This window comes from Mesitornis unicolor, unplaced genomic scaffold, assembly GCF_000695765.1.
Source record: "Mesitornis unicolor isolate BGI_N332 unplaced genomic scaffold, ASM69576v1 scaffold1027, whole genome shotgun sequence".
Classification (NCBI taxonomy): domain Eukaryota; kingdom Metazoa; phylum Chordata; class Aves; order Mesitornithiformes; family Mesitornithidae; genus Mesitornis; species Mesitornis unicolor.
The window spans coordinates 42,978-59,410 of NW_010194118.1; the positions used below are offsets into that span (position 1 = coordinate 42,978).

Sequence of the window (16,433 nt, forward strand, 5' to 3'; positions counted from 1 at the left end):
CTCCTTATGTGAAAGGAATAATAAAACATATACTTGAATGGTTTCTGTTACCAACACACAATCTTCCGTCTCAAAGGAGTCCAAATCTGCCCTTCAGAGGATGGAAAATTATTCTTAAAGAACTGAACAAAGTCTTGTTCTCTGTCATTTATTTACAGGATTTAATTCTTTCTTATTTAAACAGCTAACACTTACTAACAGATCTGGCAAGACAAAATAGCCTTGGCATAAGCATGTACAAAATTGCCTCACAGCCACCTTAAAAACAATTGCCATAATGACATTATTGCAGTCTGAATTTGATTAGGTCACTGCAATGGACAAACACTGATAGCTATGATGAGAGAAATAAAAGCCCAGGTTGAAATGACAGTTTAGATAATGAAGATATGGCCCACAGGGACTCTTACACCAGAGCTGCTGGGCGAGGCAAGATTAAAAGACCTCAGCCCCACTGATGGGCAGACACAGCTCTGTGTACCTATCACAGGACCCACTGTCTGGCACTGATGTGTGCTGATAGCATGCCAGCAAATGAACGAGGTCCACTCTCACACCAGACAAGTGGTAAAAGATTAAAGAGATCTAAAATAGATATGCATTGTTTGTGTATGTCATGCATGCACTTTTTAGAGCTTTATGATAGTCTATTGCTAACTGCCAGACTGCTGTCATCAGTGTAAAGTGAAGCATTCATAGTCGGTCACCTCCAGTAGATGGAGCTTTAAGAAAAGCTACAAATGTGTTTGTTACAATAATGAAATTAGCTATATGGCATCCTGAAAGCAGGTACAAGCTTTTGTGCAGTGTCCTTTTTCAAATGAATGCAAATAATTGTTCGTTATCATGACATTTTATGCAGATACACAGATTCCTCTCCTCGCTCAGCATTCAGTAAATCCTTGCTCTGGCTACTGAAGTAGGATCACAGTCATTTTCCTGAAGCTGAGTCACAGGCCTGTCTGACCTTTTTAAATCACTAAAAATCTGTCTTCACATTTTAGTTTTGCCATTTCAAGTCTAAGCCAAATCCTTGAGCCTTTTATCCAGGAAGAATCAAAAAATCACCTTGGAAAATACAAAGACTACAAGTATAACAAACATCAAAGGCAGATGCAGAACAAACATTTCATTGAAAACTGCTCTAGCAGGGTTTTGGAAGTAAAACCAATAAAACCCATGAAGTTCCCTGAAATAAAAGTCCAGAAACAGCAGTTGACTTTGGGATCACGTTCAAGACTTAGCATACAGCACAGGGTGGGAAGACAGCATTTAAGACTTCTAGTCTTGTAATTACAGGCTGACACAGTAAATATTTCCATGCTGTTTCAAGTACCACCTACTGAAAGGTCTGCATACTTCTGGGGATAAAAAGTACCACACCATCCAGAATCCACAACAGCTAGGTGGCTGTATGTGGACAATGGAGACACGTGGGAGAAAAATCCACCACCACTATTTAGCACAGAATAGGAGACAAGGCGGTGAAAGTGCGAAAGCAAGGAACATTTTAAGGGAATGAAAGATGAGAACAAAGTATGTAGACACATTGCAGTGAACAAAAAGACCAGTAAAAGAGCAAAAGACAATGTCAACCTACCTGCAAGGATCCTAGACTTCTATTAGTGGGTAGTAAGAGACCTTTCAAGAGAGCACCTTTTTGAGACCACTGTCCTAGCCCAGGCATAGTTCAGTTCCCAGCAAGGAAAGATTTCCTTTCCTCCAATACAGGTACCAAATTGGGGAGAAATAAAGAGACAAAGAAAAAATGTAGGAAAGAACACACAAAGAACTGTACTGTGCAAAGTTATTGTCCCCGCATGTCTAAAAGATCATTGACAAGCTAGAAGTGATCCACAAAAGGACAGTCGAAAGCTGCCTAAAGTCTTTGAGATAAAAATAAACCGTACCAGGTTTCTTTAGCCTGGAAAAATACAACACGAAGAATGTATAAGCTGTCTGAAAGATCACAAATGGCTCGGGGAATGAAACAGCAGTGATCATACGCTGTTTCTTAACCTGTGGGAGCTCAGGAAATTCAGGAGATCAAAGGAAGCAAAAGATCTAACAAAGCCAGTGGTACCCCACAATCCCACTCCCACATTGAGAGAGAGAAGTCCAAAAGCAGTTAGACAAATTCCTGAAAGGGACATTCGTCAGAGTCAGTGACACAGTGACATGCCATCTGTGGCTCCTAAACCAGAAGTCCTGGAAGCTAAGGGCTTGCAGGGACAGGATCACTCCTGTACTGCTCTTTAAATATCACTGTTAGCCGCTGCTGAAGACAAGTTACCACTCAAGCAATCTTCACTCTGACCCACTTTGGGCATTCTCATACTACCCTGTACTGCATTTTCCTCTTTGGAGATGCTTCCTGTTATATTCTGTGTCAATTAGAACCGACTGCTTAAATCTGAAGTTCACTTGTGCGAGGCCTCGTCAATCAGATTCTTACACCTCACGTGTCCTGGCAAGGTGCCTCAGTATCTGCAAATGAGGAATCTGAAGCATTTAAGAGAAATCTCCACTAAGTGAACAGTGTCTGAAAAAAGAAAATAATCTGACACATTTTTGCACACAGAAAAACTAAATTTCACTAGAAATCTTTTAGCAATGTAAGGGATGCAGCAGCATACATTCAGTTAGTAAGCCCTGCTACGTATATGAGTGTCCAGGCTCTAGATCACACAGTGCGCCACAGCAACTCTGCGTCATCTTCGCAACATATGGACTTCACATTTTAAAAGAAAAATAACCTAAAGAGTTATGAGCTACCTCAGAAACATCTCGTTCTCAGTGGTGAATGGGACAGATGTGTTCCTTAATTCATGGTTTAATGGTTCCATTGGGAGCATTTACTGTTCCTTACTCTGAACCTTGTTTCACCTTCTCTGACCACCAAGGACTAAATAAACTTCCTTCAGAAGTTTAAAACAACACATTCTTTATACCTGGGTCAGACGGCACAAGGTGCAGCTAGGCTCTGTCATCCCAGAAGGCAGCTAGAGACCTCACTGTCCTCTGTACAGCAGATAGCTATGGAGCACAGCGGGGTCACTGCCCCAAGGTGCTCATCAGCTGTGCGAGTGAGATGCACAGTGTTTACAAGTACAAGAAACAGAGACTGCAGCAGTGAAGAGCCATGCCCAAGGTCAGAGAGCACTTCAGTGGCGGTCAGTGAGCACTTCAGTGGCGGTCAGTGCAACTGATTTGACAGGAAAAGGACTGTAAGAAGGTGGGATAAGAGCAGAATTTGGCTTTGAACAAACGCATTCAGTCTTGAATGTGTGGCATATTTGTTTGCCTCAATTCATTACCTGGTATAGAAATCCTAGGTATAACATCACCCTTTAAATACACAGCAACAACTTTGCAGAATGGCAATTTCAGAAAAAGCGAAAGACCACCTCTGGGAGTCTGGCTCAGATCACAGATCTAGTCAGTTCCCTGCTATTAGATTTCACCTGAACTACTTTCTGGGTAAGAAACTGGCAAATCTTAAGGTACATGGATCTTCAGCTAGGTTTCCCCCCTTCCCCATCAGGATTTAGCACTAAATACTAGAAAACTTGAATAAATGTATCAATGCAATGCACAGCAAGTTTTCAGTCCTGCAGAGAGCTGAGCAGCCAACTCCCTGGACACTCAGGGGAAGAGAAGTCACTCAGCCCTTTGCACAGCTGTGCTCTATAGACTCAAACCAGTAATAGCTGGCATTGGCAGGGAGCTCTAGATCAATCCCTACCTGTGAAAGCTACTGTCCAGTATCAAAAACAAAACCTTCATCTCTGTCGTGATTATTAGAGCTGGAGAAGCTCTAGATCCAGCACCACAGACACATGAACTATCATTACAAAAACTCCCAAACCAGTACGGCCTTTACCTTCCACAGATATTTAGTCTGTTGCACTTATTAACAAAAGATGTCTGATTAAAAAGTAGCAATTTGTTACAGGTCAGAACCACTCCCAAAGTTACCATGTGCATAAGGCACCAGCTCCTAGCTCTACCGTTATCGTGCAGTGGGTTCTCAGTACAAGGCTACAGCATCCAGTTACAAATTTGATAGGCAACTGCTTAAGACTGGCTTTAGTGAGGAAACAAAAAGCCTGTTGACATTTAGAACCACTTTGAAATATTTAGAAACTTAGGACATTTAAAACCATTTAGAAACCATTTCACTGTTTAAAGTCAGATGGGAGCACCCCATATTGGAAATCAACCTATTCTGTTTTTGCCTTTGCACAGAAATGCTGGCAAGGGTTTAATTAGCCTATACATTCAATTAAAAACAATGAATGAAAGGAAACAACAGTGATGATCCCTCGAAGTCACCCTCAAATATACAAATTCCAAGTTCTGTATTATGCCAGCACTTTTTAAGGATTTGGGGATAACATGTAGAACACGCATTATGCTCCTTTCTGTGTCGAAAGGCTTGGTAATTAGATTCATTGTGTGCCTAATGAGAGCCAACCTATCAAATCCTCTTTTTTCTGGGAAAAAAACCCCATGAGCTTGATAGCAGAAGAAAACTCACTTTGAGCAGAAGATGCAACTCCAAACAAGTCAGTACAAATCCTCAGGCTACAGCACACAGTTGTGCTGCACAACTGTTCCCCCGCATCTCCAAGAGACAAACTCCCAAGCTCTCCTTGCGCACAGAGCTGCAGAACCCATCAGATAACTTCAGTGCATAAGTGCAACTCCCTGTCTTTGTTCCTGAACCATTTTCTCTGGGCTTGATTTCTAACTATTAATGGTTTAGTACAAACTGCTAATTTTCACAGAGCACAGAGGTACTCTGAAGCACTAAAGTCTAAAAGGCAAGTCACGTCTCTGTTTTTTCCCTTATTGATCTAAGTAGAGCGCACTAATGTTCCTTAAAATAGGATTAGTTTTCTTTCTCAGACTGTGAAGAATAAAGCACTGCCTTTTTCTCTTCCCACATTTATTTTTGGCTGGATGCTTTATGTAACACATTGCTGAAAAATTAATTTGCAAAAGATGCAAGGCCTTCAGTGACTCAGTGGTGCTGAGTGCTTTATTTTTTGTGTCATGCTGTTTCCCTGTACTCCTTTTATGTAAGGTAGCATAAATTCCACTTTGCAGCTTCATTCAATATTTGACACAACTGGACCACAAAGAGATGCATGGAAAGTTAATGCTGCTGAACTCACCAGAGCCACATAGTTACCTGACCCAAAGGCCTGCCATGACTTCAGTGGAGCTGCATAAAGTCAAGTCCCCTGAGCATCTGCCCCACTGGAACATAACATCTATACAAAATTGCTAGGGTTTGAAAAATTTCACCTTTTTTTTTTTCCACTTGAGAAGACCACAGTATTAAGAAAAATCTATTCTTCTGATCATATTTGAGAGTCTACTTGGTTAGAAATCATCAATATAAAAAATACACATTCACTTGAAAATAGGTGCGGCTTTGCTTTTGAGAAGTTAAACAAAACACCTGCCTTGACAAATAACTGGATATTTATACCAGTATCAGGGATAAAAGAGAAAGTTGCTAAAAACAGAGCTTTTGGAAAGGCTAAACAAACGACAGCTGCACGGGAAAAAAAAAAAGCGTAAGGTAACCAAGCTTTAAAGACTCTTCATTTACAAAACAAAATCGCATCCCAGCACGGCTGTAATAAGACAGAATTAGGAAGGCTATTCCCAAACAAAAACAAACACTTCACCAACAGACAACATTAGCCACCTTATGCCAAGATTCATGCAGCAAACACCGCAACCAACACTCCCGAAGCATTCCCACATGAGCCTTGGGGCCTGTTTGGCATCATTTCCTAACGGCAGTAAACTGGCACAGGACTGGGTGCAGTGACATACAACCCCACCACCAGCTGAAGGAAAAAATTAAAAACCACTGCCCTCCCTCCAAGTTGCAAGCATGCAAGGCCGGCAGCACCACAAACCGGTAACATCGCTCACTAGAGGGCAGCAGGAAACAAACCAAAACGAATAAAAATCCATTAGTGCCCAAAATAGGGGCCATGCATAGTGCAAAGTAGTTATGCACAGGTCATCTACCTAAAAAAAATCCCAACACATTAATTCCAGTCGTTTTTAGGATCACATTTCAAACTGAAGAAAGTTTAGAGCATGTTAACTTCCTTCAGTCAAAGAAGACTCGGTAACAGCACAAAGCACCTTTGTGCAGCACCCTCTCATTTCCACATCATGCCAGAAAGATATTACTTGGGCAACCTATAACTTCTTGGTAAACGGAGACTATCAGAAGTTTCTATATCTAACCATGGCAGCCAAGAGTGCAAATACAAGTCCTTCTTAGCTCAGCTTTGGTTCAGTGTGAAAGTGATTCTAAATATCACGTGTGTTTTGGATTTACAAAGTTAATACAGACTACTTAAATGATAATATATATAAAGGTTTTTAGCCTTCAGGCTGTCTTCAGCATGGCCAGACAGAAACTCGTTCTGGAAATTCTGCTACTTTTGCTAACAGTCGTAGCTGAGACAGCCAAGCTATAATTTCTGTACCAAGTAATGCATGAATACAGTAAATTTTGGGCTGGGCTGAACTGAACCTTCAAGCACCCATCAAGTACCAGCCCTGACAGGCTGCTGCTGACAAGTACAGCTTGCTTCTTTCATTTTCAGCTTCTATGTCAGCACTTGTGCACACTTCCTATACAGAAAAAGCACAAACCATGCCAGATTTCTTCAGTAAACACAACCCACTTCTGCAAACAGGATTAAGCAACTCTTGACAGGCAAGTGTACATGGTAAACAGCAGAGAGCATTTAAGGACAAGTCAGAACACATGCACCAACATCAGCGTGACTCCTTAGCTGCTAATAAAAGACACAGCAACCCACTGCAAAACTAAGCATGCAAATTCACTGGGTACGTGTAGCATTTTTTTCAAAGGAATCCCAATTGCCCTACAGAACTGACAGCTGTGTTAACAGGCTGGATATCTCTGCTTTGTTTAACATCCATACTTAGTTGACTAAAATCCCAGAAAGCAACCAGAACAGTTCTAAAATCATGACGGCTTTTATTTTTAAACTGGGATATCTTGTAATCAGGTGTCCTCTTCATCTGAGCAGTAATTTCAGCAGACTGGTTTGCCTGGAGCCCATGAGTCTCTAGTGAAACGGTGTTGCTGCATTTCCTCCAAGCTCTCACAACTTCTTCCAAATGGACTATTTTTGAAGGAAGCCTACAAAAATCACGATTGACCAAAAGGATCCTACAGCCTGGTTCCCTGCTTCAGAAAAGCAATTAGTAATCTAACATCACTTTTTCCAGAAGCCACCATTCTGGAAAGACTGTAAGCCCACATGAAAGACAGGACGGGTTGTGAACTGCTCTATCTTGTCATATACCTGTGCTGCTGCCAGAAAGAGCAGCTGTCCCCATCTCCTCCGCACAAACATTCACGTGGCTGCCCAGCAAAATGACTCCACACGTGGCCACCTGAGAACCAGCACTAAGGATGAAGCAGGAATAAGCACACTCAGGGGCAGCCTGGGACTCTTGCTACATTAGAGAGGTCAAGGGAGTCCATGGAAAATAACCAAGGGTAAGCCTGGGCTCAAATCTGAAGCAAACTGCAGGAACAGAAGTAGTGCATCTGGAGAGGCAACTGAAGGTTCAACACTCCCAAACTGGCATTTGGTTGGCTGGGTTTTATGTGTTTGGCTTTTTTTGTGGGGTTTTGTTTGTTTGTTTTTAAAAAAGCTATTCAGCTTTTAGATACACACAGGACTCTTCAATCACACAGGGAACTCCTGCTCCACCTCATCACTCCAGCATCATCCTTCCTCTATTTTCTCTGTTGCTGTGAGCTACGTTTTCCGTGTACCTTCCCCTTCCACTGGGTGACCCTGTCTACCCATCCATTCTCCTAAGGATAAAACTTCTGAAATACTTTTTGTTACAAAGAAGAAGTGATTAAGGGAACAGCTGCAGGACAAACAACAAGGACCCATCCTCCCAAGATAGATAGTGACCATGAAGGCAGAGGGGCTGAGCTCTGTCTGTGCTTCAATCAGGAGCCTCCCAAGCAGGGTGCCACAGCTGAGCTCTCAAACACTGCCGCCAAGCTTGGCAGCACCACTCCAGGGCTGTGCTAGCAAACTCAGCTCTCTCAGACCATGGCAGAGCCCAGGACCTTACCTGCACCACATCTATAGCCTTTTCTCTAGTACTTTTTTTCTTAGGCTGCATTGTTTCCAGGCAAAGACTATGATTCCACTGTCCCTGGTACACTCTGGTTCAGTGCCTCACAGGGAACACTGTCAGTGACTTACTTTGTTGTCAACAACTTTTAGTAGCTGCCTTTCCACTATTAATCCAAATAATTTAAGGCTTCCCAACACACACACCTGAATGCTGCCAATTAAGAACTTCTGCTGGCAACTTTTCTTAATCCAGAGGAAGTAATAAGTAATCACTGCAGCACTGTGCTATCGAGTCATACAGATTAGAAACACTATAAACAATGAATTTTTTGTATTATCCTTTTCCAGTATGGAGTTGAAAAAAAAAAAAAAGGAAGCATACTGAAAAGTTCACTGATTCAAATTAATTTTCTCAGTCTATCACTGCTTGAACACTTGGACACTCTATGACAATAAGCTACAAGTATGAATGTCTGTTGCAAGAGCAGAACCTTCACTCTTGCACAAATCAGAAAACCACTCACTTATACATAAATATTTAGTAGTATTCCCTGTGACTGCTGTTCCCTATGCCTAGGGATGGCTGCTTTCAAGGCCCTCTTTTCATGGCTGATGGGTACTATCTTCTGCTATTACAAGCGATGGAACCTCTCTAGACTAATATGACCTATTACAAGTGACTCAAGCACTAGGAATACCTTCATACCCATTTCCAACTCCTGAGGCTGGGATGGCATGGCATCTCAGTCAGTCTCAGTCCAGTTCATGTGACAGACGTCAGACATAGCTCATGTTGTCACTCCGTTTCTTTGCTAAGGAAGCTGTCACATTCTCAGAGACCTAACAGCCTTCTGGAAATGTTCTTGAATCACTAAGGAAGATTTTGCCGCTCCCCCTCCCCTCAGCCCCATGGCTAATAAAAATCTTTCAAGTTTGATGAGAAGACCCATCATCTGTCCTGCCAGTCTTAGGACTGCTGAGTGGTCATGCAGTTCTTCTGTGCATCCCATTCATCACAGCAATCAAGTCCAGTTGCCCCAAGACACGCTAAATGGTGGTTGAGTAACTAAGCCATCCTACACACATTGCAGGAACTGCCTCACAGCTCCCAGAATTTCTTCCTACCTGCAACACAGGGCTTGTGAAATCTGAGTAAACAAATGCCTTCCAGTCTGTCTCAGTGTTAGAGGAACTTCCCTCTCCTCCTCTCCCACAACAGTGGAAAAGGCTTGCTCAGGACATTCCTTGTTGTGGTGGTCACCACTCTTAAGCACAAAAAAATACAGCAAAACTTCAAACCAGATACACTATTCCTCTAATGCAATATGGACGATGGAACGTGATACAGATCATGCTTTAAAATAAAGGTTACAGTAGAACATTTGCATCACTAGTAACCTGAAGGGGGCTCACAAGAAAGCTGAGGAGGGACTGTTTACAAGGGTACATAGCGATAGGACAAGGGGCAGTGGTTTTAAACTAGAGCAGGGTAGATTTAGATTAGCCATTAGAAAGAAGTTCTTCACTATGAGGGTGGTGAAACACTGGCATAGGTTGCCCAGTGTGGTGGTGGAGCCCAGTCCCTGGAGACATTCAAGGCCAGGCTTGATGGGGCTCTGAGAAATCTGATCTAGCTAAAGATGTCCCTGCTTACCACAGGGGGGTTGGACTGGATGGTCTTTAAAGGTCCCTTCCAACCTGACTGCATTCTGCGATTCCATGCTTTTATTATTTCCTGGTCTGCAGAGGAAAACCCAAGCAAGGATTGGTATCTACTGTTTGCAGATTTCATTACAGGTCTAGATGTTGCACAATTAGAGGTGAAGACAACTGCACAGGCAAGCAGTCAACATCAACAGGGCTGATGTTTACAGCAGATCCTGCTGCTTACCTGTTTAGCATGCAAAACAGTAGAATTCCCACTGAAACAACTCACCCATCAAATTCCAAGCTAAATTCTTGAAATAGGCCAAAGTAAACCACCCAGTGCCAGAGGAAGGAGAGGAGCCAAACTCTACTTTTACACTACTTAAGACACCAGAACAACCAAAAACGTCATCAGTGGTGTTTTGCCTGCTCAGGTGCCTTGACAAGCCATCTTCACACATTATTTGCTGATCAGATTTTATTTCCCCCTCGCAATATTAAATATAATTACTACAACTCTTAGCCCAGCCAGTATGAATATATGGCAAGAAGTGCCACTGGGCCAGTGCAATTCGATTTCACACTTCTTGCCATATATTCACACTGAATGGGATAAGGAGTGTAGTAATCAGAATGTGCCAGCTGTCCCTCGATCTTCTCAGATACACCATTACTCTTAAGAACGTGGAGTAGTGGCTGACCTAAATTGCTGCTTCTGCAGGAATCAGTCCTGCTTCAAGTGAGGAAACTTCTGTCTCCCAAGAATCGAACTGAGGCAGTTCTCATCACACTCATGTTATTAGCACAAGCAAACATTCACCATTATAGTTTTAAAGTAATGGGCTACAGAGGCCACATCCTGAGCTCATGACTGGAAGGTGGATGATGAGTACATAAAGAACACAAGGAGAGTTTAAAAAAATTTCTTACTGACTACGATAATTTGAGAAAGTATTTCCTACCGATGTCTGGTGGATTGTGCTGTGGGTTAGTTCAAGTAACTCTCTTCCTCTGAGAGCACACTAAACATGAAAAAACCAATGTTGTCAAAACAGGAGCAGTTGATAGTACGCTCTGAACTACTCTCCTGTATCTCATCAACCCACAGTTCACACTCTATCTGTCAAGTTGGAACAGACTGTAGCTCTGGTAAAGTGTGTTTTAAGACAAGGTAGATGCACTAATATCTGACTGCTGTTACTCAGTCAAACGACACACTGCCTAAATAGATAATGCACTGGCTAAAGAGAGAGCATGTGAAGAGGCAGAAGCTGTTACCTGTGGGTGGATAGGGAAAAGTGTCCACAGAATGAAAAAGTTCCTCGCTGTCTTCTGAGCTGTGTGGAAGCTCAAAGTCTTCTGCTAGGTCACAAAGAGACGGTAGGTCCAATATGCTGCTCTTCTCTGAGTCATCACTTGGTGAGGTCTCTTTTCCTTCTATGCTCCCACTGCAAAGACACAAATATGACTGAGCTGGGCTTCTAGTGCATGAAAATCCAAGCAGAAGTCAATGTAAATGATCTGGCATTTTTGCACTGCTTTATGAGCTAAGAGAAGCCGTTTTAGCATATTAAAACTACATTTAAGAAAATAAGAGCAAAATTAAAGATGTAAAGGAGGAACAAAAACCCATAGACAACAGCTCTCAGCCCTAAACAGAATAACTAGGAGTCCACAACAAATCTGGCTTTCCTGAAGGCTTCCCAGAAGTAAAGATTCAGGCCTCAAAACTAGCTAGAAAGCTATGGAGTATATTCACTTTATTCACTTCAAGATATACTATGCATGCAATTTAAAAGAAAACACGTTCTTCAGGGTCCTTTCCCCTTACCATTGATGTTTATAGATATCACAAGTTAAACCCACCCTTCCTGGATCTGTTCATGAAATTCATCATGCTTAGTAGTAGAAGGAAAGAACATCTTAGAGTTTGGTAGTCTCAACTCCACAGGGCTGGCAAGTATTTTCCAGCATGGAGACACAAGGGCAGCTGTGTTGTATACCCTGTGGACAGCACTGTGCACATGCAGTTAAGGCATACCCACATCCCAACACCCTTCTCTTGAGCTCCTCCAACCAGTCCATCACCACACAGGGCAGGAATACACAGCTGGGTGGAGAGCAGGACACAGCTGGTGCCACCCAGCTGCATACCAAGGATAACAGTGGATGGTCAATTCTTTTGGAGAGGATGAAACTAAAGTGTTCTGCTCAGGAGCTCCAAGCACAGTCACACAAGTGTCTAGGGCAGACAGCAGTGAAAGGCAAAAGCTTGGTGGGGCAGCTCATAGAATGACAAATGGAGACAGCAAGTAGGAATTCCTGGGCTGACTCATTATTAGCAGTGACTCAGAAAGAGGGGCTCTCTGTAGACCTCAAGGAAAGACACTCGCAAGGAAAAATCCAGAACAGCCCCAAACACCCTCATTTTCCACCTGATACTCAGCCGCTAGCTTTTGGCCACTTTGCACAACCCCTTCTAAGGCAGCTGAGACTCTCCACTAACACTAAAGGCTCTGAGCAGAGGACTGTTGTACTCCAGTTCACCCCTCTAGCAACACTAAACAGAGCAGGAATCGACCCAGCTCTTACTGCAGGGCCTTATGTCAGAAGGACTTTCAGGCAGGAGCTTCACTTAAACATGCTCTGAGCACTGATGATGAGATTGGGTGGAGTAAATGTGAGCTAACATCTTGTTTTTTCCCCTCACTCAGGTAACAGATGATGCTTTTCATGGAAAAAGTGTGGACAGAATTAGAGTGTTTCTACTTAAACGTGCATTTCGTTCCCAGCTCTTAGAGAAACTCCAGGAGATTCTGTGCAAGTCTCTTCCTTCATCTGTCTTTCTTTTTTTTGTTAATTGTATATAAGTAAACAAGCAGATTGTGGCTATCTGCACTGCACTCTCCACCAGCTTATCCTTCTGCTATTTTGGTAAAGAGTGAAAAGGCAGAGGAACCAGATCCAGAAGTCAGGCAATGGTTTGAGACCCTGCAGGCTCACATTTACTTCTCCTTCTATAAAATAAGGCAGGCAACACACTCTTATCTCAGGGGTGTTGTCAGTGAGGAATTTCACTGCCACAGGGGCTAAAGAAAACTCTAGAAGTGATTAGTACTAAAAAACTGAAGTAAATACTCCCATGCAGACATTTAAAAAAAAAACACAAAAACCACCATTCCTTAGGTTCTTCTGTGTTGAGTAAACCTGTAGCTAAGTTGCACCTTTGACCTTTGCAGAATGGTAACTCACTAATGAATAAGAGTGGTGGTGCTGGCTGTGATATGGGAGGAGACCAGCTCCCTTGCCTTGGAGGGACAAGCAAAGTCAGTGCATTCACAGAAAGCTTCCAGGAAAAACAGAGTGGAAGGTTAAAAAAAAAACCACAACAAACAACAAAGCATACAACCCTCTGCTCCTCAACAGCCACTTCAGAGGAAAGCTTCTCCTTCATTGCTCTTCACGTCCCAAAACACAGATGACCCGTGCATAAGGAACAGAGAGAAGGAGAAACTTTCCTCAAATACTGTTCTCATGACATGTGCTACTTTTTAAGTACACAAGCATTTCAGAGAACAAAACTGCCTATTTCAGTCCTTGGTCTGGAAAAAAACACCACACCAAAAACCCAACCAGTTCGATCCCTCCAAGGGCAAGTGAGAGATTGTAGCAAGAGGTGCTGCTGGTATGACACCACAGCAGCTTATGGGTGTCATTGACACAGGCTGCTGCTGTCCTGGCTGTCTCTGCCAGGTGCCTGTGCAGGCCTCCTTCCTCGAATTGCCAGACAGGGCTAACAACATGTGCAGCCACGTGATGATCAGGTTCAGATAAAACAAATAATTAAAAAAAACCCAAACATTTTCCCTTGGATTAGCTCCCTCTAGTCCTCCAACAATTTCAGAGTGCAGTTTAATTGTGTAAGACAGCATAAGTCAAGGCTACAGCAGTTCTCCTCCCAAAACTGATGGGGAGACTTGTTTGTGAGGATAAGCAACACCTCAGCTCAGCCCTGGACCTTCAGGCAGGTGGAAGACACACACTGTTACCTCTGTGCCATACCTGGGAACAGCACTGACGTCCCTTCGGACAGAGTCTGGCAGCAAACAGTCTGTCACTGCTTCAGGATCTTCTTCTTCCTTCATGGTCTGCCAATCCCAGCTCACTGGAATGAAACAAACAGGTTGATTACATGCTTTCCATCAGCTGATCGGGCTGACCTTTCAAAGCACATACGCCAGCTGATGTCAACAGTCAGTCATCACATATACCACTGTTTGTTGAGTCTGACACAGAGAAAAGTTTTTCTAGGAATCAGAAATGCCACATCTAGTAATGCCCTTGAATCTTTTGACAGCAAAGATGACCTCCTGGAAAGGGGTTGGTACTCTCTAGAAATAAAGCCAAGATTTTCTCTACAAGAAGCTGCCAGATAGGCTATTTATTCAAAACCCATAAAGCAGAGAAGCGAATCACAGCTGGCATCCCTCCCTCCCTCTTGTGAGGGCACAGGTATTTCCCCAACAGGTTTATCTAGAAGTGTTTTGACGCCAACACTGATAGCCTGTGCTGCGTCAAACCTTGACCAGGAAATGCATTTTAACAGAGCCACATAACTCAGTGCGTGGAACAAGCCACAGGCCCAAGAAAATCAAATCCTGTTTCCCACCCTCTGCCATTACCTTATTATTTTCAGCAAGCATCCAGGACAAATATATTTTCAGGAGGAAACTGGATTTTCCTCCAGGCCATCTTTGACCAGTGGCACTGTGCACAGGACATGCGATGGGCACATCAGTGGGTGCAAGGCGCTGGCCTTACCGGCTGCCCCACTCAGCTGGTTTTGGGGGTCACAGGAGAGGAAGTCCTCTTCCTCCCAGTCTCGTTTCTTCCCCCCCTTTCCTGCAGGTAGAGACACGAATTATTTCAACAACCATCCCCATAGCAGCAAAGGGAAAAAGAGCGCAACCCAGAGCAGCCCTCCACAGGCCAAGCCCCCCCTCCCCCAAACCCAGAATCTCCTGCGGCCTCACTATGACAGCCGCCTCGCTCTCTCTGCCCGCATCCCCCCGTTAGTTTCTGAGGACTCCACGGACAGCAAAACATTGTGGAGGAAGAAAAAGGGGAAAGCCAAAAGCATGCCACACACAACCCCCCCACCCAGCCCTGCCTCCCCGCTGCCAGACCGCAGACTACGGGCGCGGACAGAGCGCCCCTCCTCCGCGGCCGCCATGTCGGCGCAGGGCAACTTGAAGTGGGCAGAGCCATCTTGGCTACGGGCAGAAGCGGCGGGAGGAGCCCCGGGCACTGTGCTGCGGTGGGGAGTGGAGGGGGGGAACGGGGGCTGACACGGACCCAGACGGCAATGGCAGACGAGGCGCTTCCCTGCGGCGCCACCGGGCCAGCGAGAGTGTCTGCGCAGGCAGCGGCTCCGGCCCTAAGACCGGATAAGCCAGAGCGCCCCGCTGGGCTGCGAACGAGCTTTGTGTGGAGAGAAAGAGAAAAAGGGGCGCGGAATCAAAGCTGTTTCCTGTCAGGTTTTCCTTAACACACATTTAACTCGGGTTTAATTCTCTAGCTTCAGAGCAGAGAGGTTTAGATACCTGAGCGAGGGGAGGCAGCAGCAGAAGAGCTGGCAGCAGTGCTGTCCCACACATCGTGCATGAGTTTTTGTCTCGGCCCACGAAGGACTTTATCATTTTGTGCCACTGCTATACGAGCCTTGACCCAAGGCACAGCCTGGAAAAGCCCTGTGGAGAGTGCAGAGCTGTGCTGGGTCCACAGGATTGAAACAGCATAGTGCGGCCCAGGGAGAAAACCAAACAATTCTCACTTGGGATGTCAGGACGTGGGTAGGCTGCGAGGCTTTCTCCTAGGGCTTACAGAGGTCACCTACAATAATTTGTATGGAGGTCAAGGAAACAGGAGACCGGTTGGCTGCTGTGCATGAAGGGTGTCCACACTCCCAGGTGGCACCGAGGAGTTCAGCAGATAGCACAGTGAAAGCGTTGCAAACCCTGCTGGGAAACAGGATATAAACCACACTGAATTTCACAGAAGCACTAAATGCGTTGATTTGGAAGGGGCATTTAAAGGTCATCTAGTCCAACCCCGCTGCAGTGAGCAGGGACATCCTCAACTAGGTCAAGTTGCTTAGAGCCCCATCCAACCTGACCTTAAATATTTCCAGGGATGGGGCCTCTACCACCTCTCTGGGCAACCTATTCCAGTGTTTCACCATCCTCATTGTAATTTCTTCCTTATATCCAGTCTAAATCTACCCTCTCCTTAGTATAAAACCATTACCCCTTGTCCTGTCACAACAGCCCATGCTAAAAAGATGGTCTCCATCTTTCTTGCAGCCTACCTTTAAGTATTGAAAGGCCGCAGTAAGGTCTTGCCGCAGCCTTCTCTTCTCCAGGCTGAACAACCCCAGCTCCCTCAGCCTGTCCTTACAGGAGAGGTGCTCTGGTTCTCTGATCATTTCTGTTGCCTTCCTCTGAACCTGCTCCAACAGGTCCATGTCCTTCTTATACTGAGGGCTCCAGAGCTGGACACAGTACTCCAGTGTGTGTAATTTGGGACCTACACACTACTTCCACACATGTAACA

General features: G+C 44.3%; 1 protein-coding gene across 1 annotated transcript in view; it reads right to left on the reverse strand.

The window, feature by feature from the left end:
* The window catches only part of LOC104543132 (chromosome unknown open reading frame, human C20orf196), a 43,272-nt gene extending 29,391 nt beyond the window's left edge, over positions 1-13,881 (reverse strand). Inside the window, exons 1-2 of the mRNA XM_010187668.1 lie at positions 13,871-13,881; positions 11,100-11,269 (exon numbers count right to left, since the gene is read on the reverse strand). Of these exons, the coding sequence (XP_010185970.1) occupies positions 11,100-11,269; positions 13,871-13,881 (181 nt within the window). The remainder of the gene's footprint in view (positions 1-11,099; positions 11,270-13,870) is intronic.
* Positions 13,882-16,433: the final 2,552 nt, after the last annotated feature.